Source organism: Pinus tabuliformis, chromosome 7 (genome assembly GCF_031772625.1).
Source record: "Pinus tabuliformis cultivar Carrire ecotype Pingquan chromosome 7, CPIR1, whole genome shotgun sequence".
In the NCBI taxonomy this organism is placed as follows: domain Eukaryota; kingdom Viridiplantae; phylum Streptophyta; class Pinopsida; order Pinales; family Pinaceae; genus Pinus; species Pinus tabuliformis.
Window position 1 is genome coordinate 1,251,628,114 of NC_142293.1, and position 6,414 is coordinate 1,251,634,527.

The window sequence follows — 6,414 nt, forward strand, 5'->3', positions numbered from 1 at the left end:
GAACATGGCGAATAATGGGCATGAGGGTGACGGTGTATCTAATGTTAATGTTTCAGGAAACGGTGCAAACTCAAATATTCAAAATAAGAATACGGTGGTCCAGGGGCAGGGACAAGATCATGATCCGGGCCGAGTCCCATATGTGCATAATAGGGTATTGGACATGACAAATAATGGGCATGAGGGTGACGGTATCTCTAATGTTAATGTTGCAGGAAACAGCGCAAACTCAAATATTCAAAATACCGATACGACGATACAGGGGCAAGGGCAGTGGCAGGGCCGAGTCCCATATTTATATAATGGCGTATATTACCCTGGTACCCTAAAATTTAAATAATGTGACACATGTGCAAACAAATTACACATATCCTAATCCACCGCCTGCAATGGATGTGAATCCGAATGGGTACACATACCCTAATCCATCACCTGCAATGGATATGAATCCGAATGGGTACACATACCCTAATCCAACGCCTCCACCGCCTGCAGTGGATATGAATCCGAATGGGTACACATACCCAAATCCACCGCCCCCACCGCCTGCAATGGATATGAATCCAAATGGGTACACATATCCTATTCCACCACCTGCAATGGATATGAATCCGAATGGGTACGCACATTCTAATCCACGGCCTGCAATGGATGTGAATATTAATGGGTATAACGGGGGGTATTATTTCAACGAACCCGGTACTCTATATGGTGGTTATTATGGTTATTATGATGAAAATGCTCTTAATTATATTCACAACCATCGTTATTATCCTCCATATGCCGATGGCTCTTATCAATTGCAACAACAGCCACAATTGCAATTACAACCCCAACCACGACGTTTGTTCGACGCAGGGAGAGGGAGAAGCTCCGGCAGGCATTCCAATGGAAGATATAGTAATGTTGTTCAAGCACGACGTGGCAGAGGGAAAGGAAGAGGAAGGGTGTTTAGGGACAATAATTATACTAACGATAATAGTAATGCTGCATCATTGTCTCAAGATGTGGGCAACATCACAGAGCGACTGATGAGAATGAATGTCATCGAGGGCGAAAGATCCACCCCGGTCCAAGGTCAAGGTGAGGGCCATGCAGAACACATCGAGTACGCAAATGCAGATCCGATAATGGATGGATGGATGCAGGTTGGTTACAGAGTAGAGTAGGTTTGATTATATTGAAAAATTGTTTTGCGATTAATAACATTTGATTGTGAATCTGCTTGCATTCAGGTCGAATTTGAGAAAGGAGCAGAAATGATGGGCATATTTGAAAGATACGCTTCAACATCATCTCTATTAGACGATGTATCAATGTCGACTACAACGTCACAACAACCAGAAGGAGAGGGAGAAGAGAAACATTAACAGGAAAATACAGAGGAAGAAGAAAAGAAACAGGAAAATACAGAAGAAGAAAAGGGAGAGAAACAATGCGAACAGTCCTGCAGTGGGAGTAACAGCTGTGACACAAACGCCGATCACATACAGCAAGAGGTGATTGAGGAGAGTCCCACCGAGTTAAAATTACAAGAGATTGTGAACAGTGATGAGACTACTCAGATGACTGTTCAGGAAATTAAGATTAATGTGGAGGCCATTTGTGATACCGAAGAGACGCAACAGACTGACGTGGACAGCTCCATGATGCCAGCAAAGACTACTGCGGACACAGAGGAGACGCACGAAGTTCATGCCGAAAGCAGTTATGATCCACCAAAAGCTACTTCAGACACCGGTGTGGCTACTCAAGTGACTCAAGACAACACTGGTGACACCAATCAAATAATGACGCCACCTGAAACCATTCATGGTTTATTGAATGCGTTGATTCATTAATGTTATGTTACTGTCTTTTATCGTCGAATCTATGTGCCTTCACTCTTTTGTCCTTATGGTACTGAATTTGAGTTTCGTTTTGGTTGTCTTTTCGCAAGTTGCAAATGTCCTTTCTCCGTTCAAAATATTTATGTTACAATTAGTGTACCTGTATAAATTAAATGGCAACAAATAATATAATAATTAACATCAAATAACTTGTTGTTCAACATCTCTAGCATCTGTAAATCTTGTCGAAACCATGAAAATCCTCAAAACCATTTTTGCAACCTCCTTTTGAGCTTATACATGATGTAGTCATCAGAAGTGCAAGAACCAACTCTTGAGTGTAGAAAATGTATAAGTGGCATCAAACACGAAGCTCAATTCTAGAGTGGATCATGACAGCCTCTTCAACCTTTACACATCATCAGGGTTCTAATCCATAACTTAGTAGCATCAAGGGTCTCTCAAAAGCAACACTACAAGCATCATCTACATGGAGGCCTAGTTTGTCAACCAACAATTAAGGTCATCTAAACACAAGCATCATTTTCATGGAGACCTGAATAAATTCGTATATTAGTTTGCATGAAAAATGTTTGAAGAAATGCTTAAATAATTTAATGATTCATTTCATATAGACTATTTGATGAAATGACCTAATGAAACCATAGTTACCAAATACGAATCACCATTAAAAATAGGAAAATTAGCCCCGAATACCGAATAAATCGATAAAATTCGATCTGGTTCGTAGCGAAGGTAATTAACGATTTGCGCGCATGTATGCTTCATTACCTGGCATAGTTAATGGCAGATGGTTTATTAACTAAAGAACAAATAGATTCATTTCATATAGACTATTTGATGAAATGACCTAATGAAACCATAGTTACCAAATACGAATCACCGTTAAAAATACGAAAATTAGCCCCGAATACCGAATAAATCGATAAAATTCGATATGGTTCGTAGCGAAGGTAATTAACGATTTGCGCTCATGTATGCTTCATTACCTGGCATAGTTAATGGCAGATGGTTTATTAACTAAAGAACAAATAGGTTGTTGTGGTATGGCATGCTTCAAAGAAAAACATAAATTGTTGCAGTAACGATTTGCGCTCATGCATGCTTCATTACCTGGCATAGTTAATGGCAGATGGTTTATTAACTAAAGAACAAATAGGTTGTTGTGGTATGGCATGCTTCAAAGAAAAACATAAATTGTTGCAGTATGGTATGGTGTACGGTATGCTGCACAGTAAAATAAAAATTGTTGTAGTATGGTTGCAGTATGGCATGTAACTGAGAAACAAAAATTGTTGGGTATGTCAAGCAACAGAGAGAAAGACAAAAAATTCACGTAGTAGATTATTCATTCGCTAAACACAAATAGATAGATTGATGTTGTATGGCATGCAGTAAAATAGAAATTGCTGCGGTAGAGGCATGCACCCAGCTAAAAACAAAAGATTGCTGCTTTATAGCATGCAGGGAGTTAAAAACATAAAAATTAGGAGACTTATGGGTTACTTAGATTTTGTAGGTTAAATGAGTAATAACAATTATGATCAAAATTTCCAATTTCAAAGGTAAATGGTAGAGTTATGAGCTTCTTTTTTAAAAAATAAAGGGTTAATTTTTTTATAAAATAAATTTGAATATTAATTTTCTAAATAGGGAAGGATTTTATATTAATGAATCTTTGAAATCAAAGAAAGAAAAATAGAAGTATTTAAATTAGAAAGTTTCTTTTTTTTTAAAGACAAGGTTGATTTTTCTATAAAATAAATTTGAATATTAATTGTCTAAATAAACAAGGATTTTATATTAATAAAATTTTGAAATCAAAGAAAAAATATAGGTTTTTGAAAAGAGTATATAGTTTGGAGGGAAGAGGTGAGTGTAAATTCTTTTTGAGTGGATTTGATTTTGAAGATTTTCTATTATATATAGTTATAAGTTATATAAAATTCAAAATAAATTAGAAAGAAGATAGCTAAAATTATTTTAAATATATATTATTTAAAAAATGTTTAAGAATTGTATTATCGATTTTTTTTCAAATTCAAAATTTTTCATTCGAATTTTTATCGTATAGAATTCAAATCTCAATCGAATTCGAATTTGATTGAGTATTAGAGTTCTCAAATTCAAAACTTGGACTTAATGTGTTCTAGCATAGGTGACATGAAAAGAAATGATTGTTGGGTGCAAGTGTTTGGTTTTTGTTGGAATTCAGTGGATATTATTTACTACATGCATATGTGCTTATGTGAGATTATTTCGTTGTATATAAGAATACACTAATGTTACTTAAATATTTATTTGAGTTGATGAAACAAGATAATAATGCATAATGCCGACAAGATTCCCTAATTCATCCCAACAAGATTGCAAAAGTTCATGATTGAATGATGTAGTCAAAATTTTGAGGGGTATTATCTTAACTTAACTCTTGTTTGCTTATACTTTTCTTTGATGTTTTGAGAAGTTTTCATATTTTGATGAATAATAGCATAGGCATGATAAAATGCAAGAAATGAAATAATTTAGAGATGAATGTTCATCAAATAGATATTACATAATGATATGCTAGATGCATGAATGTATGCTAGATGCATAAAATAATGGATGTGTAGGTATAAAGACTTTGAATACTTTGTTGTCATATTCCAAGATATTTTTTATAAGAGGAGACCTTTGATTACTAAGAATATCATCTAAAATTTTATTTCCCTTATCAAACTATAGATATTGATTTAGCTAACAATCAACTATTTATAGGTCATTTCTCAGTGAAACAATCTTGGCTTCTAGTTTTTCACAATTACCTTATCATTCACTCAGTTGATTAGTCACTACTTCATTTACGCTTTGGACTTCTTCTTGCTAAGTTCTAGATAACAATTATTTTCCTCAATTCATCAAAATTCAAATCCTTGTCCTCATAAACATACAACAATTCCTTATTCCTCTTTTTTGTTATTGTGATTCCCTTAATCTAAACTATAGTATAGATTAATTTTCATCTAAAATCTCTTCTTAACAAGATATTATTATGTGGAATGCACTTCAGATTCACCTAATTCAAGATCCTTCTACAATTTGTTATTTCCTTTAGTTTTCTCCATTGCATCAATATCACAGTCATTATTTGTTTCTCTCTCAACTTTCTATTTCTCTAAACACAAGGTTTATTTCTTATTCATGAGTATAATTCCTTCTTCATCACTACTATAAGTACATCTATTATCTCATTCAAATGGACAAACATAAAGACATTTCGTATTTTCCATAGGAGAGAATAATTTGCAGGGAGAAGAAGAAAACTACTTTTTTAATTCTTTTCCCTAGAAGATGATAAGTGTTAAAGTGTTAATGACACTAGTGATATGTGAAAAACGGTGAGAAGAATACATGCCAGAGTGAAGATAACATGAATACAACACTAATTAGAGTGAAAGAAATCAAAATTGATATTTGAGAAAGAAATCAAAATCTAAATCACATATCACTAGTGTCGTTAACACTTTAACACTAGCATGTTAAGTGTCGCAAAATGTACATAAGATTGTTTTGGTGGTTTCAAGAGGTTGTCTTTATGTAAATGAGTGTATATAACCTTGTAAACCTCTGTCACAAAGATTTCTAAAGTTTTAAGCATTATCACACAAGTGTCATCATGGTCATCGCAAAGTGTATCTTTAGTGTCACACTTGTTTTAAGTCGTCATAAAGGTTGTCCCTCGGCCTACCACCTAGGTTCAGCTTAGTGACAGGATCATCATGTAGCATCTTAGACTAGGGGCTTATCAAAAATATGTAATTTTGTCATGAGTGTATTGGATATGTAGGAACTCTATCATGCTAAGGAAAGACGATGAAAACGGAGATGGAGAAGGACATGCTATAAGACACTTATGGAGCTGAGGAGATAAGATGATCATTATACAAGAATATGAAGGAACATTAGATTAGAATAGAAGACCAAATATCAGGACTGCATGAAGACTCCATTTCATTCACAACCCTTTGGAGGGTAGATATGAACAATGAATCATATCTCTCATGAATATGAAGCATTGGATACATATCTTATTGAAGATAGAAAGAAAGAAGAAATAATAAGGACAACTTGGCATTGCCACATCATCATGCAGTACATGTCATTAGTGTCATGTCATGTCTTGTCATGAGTCATCATGTGCCACATCATTTGTGTATTATGTAATTCTATATTGGAAAACATAACGTGAAGTGGAATTCCAAGAATCATCTATGTAATGTGAAGAGTCATGGAGGATGTTGAAAATTCATGAGAAGTCAAAGAGTCATGAGGGTAGTCCAAGAGTCATAAGGGATATGAAATATCAGGCCATTTGTTATATATGCACCCACATTGTTCATGCAAATTAATTTTCACCTTGGCTTCTTCCACAAGGCATTAGAGAGACAAGGTAGTTCTTTTGGGGAGAAAGGGCGAAGAAAAATCTATAATAATACATGGAAACTGGGTCGATACTCCAGATGGGGATCCTATTCCAAATAGTGTGAGGTCTAATTGGAACTTCACATTGGGGATACCCCCT

General features: G+C 34.9%; 1 protein-coding gene across 1 annotated transcript; it reads left to right on the forward strand.

Annotated features, from left to right (window-relative positions):
• Positions 1–389: 389 nt before the first annotated feature.
• On the forward strand, positions 390–1,611 carry LOC149251909 (uncharacterized). Its single transcript, XM_089454026.1, has 2 exons — positions 390–1,148; positions 1,236–1,611. The coding sequence occupies exons 1-2, from the start codon at positions 390–392 to the stop codon at positions 1,368–1,370; spliced, it is 894 nt and encodes a 297-aa protein (XP_089310152.1). The 3' UTR covers positions 1,371–1,611.
• The last annotated feature ends 4,803 nt before the right edge of the window (positions 1,612–6,414 follow it).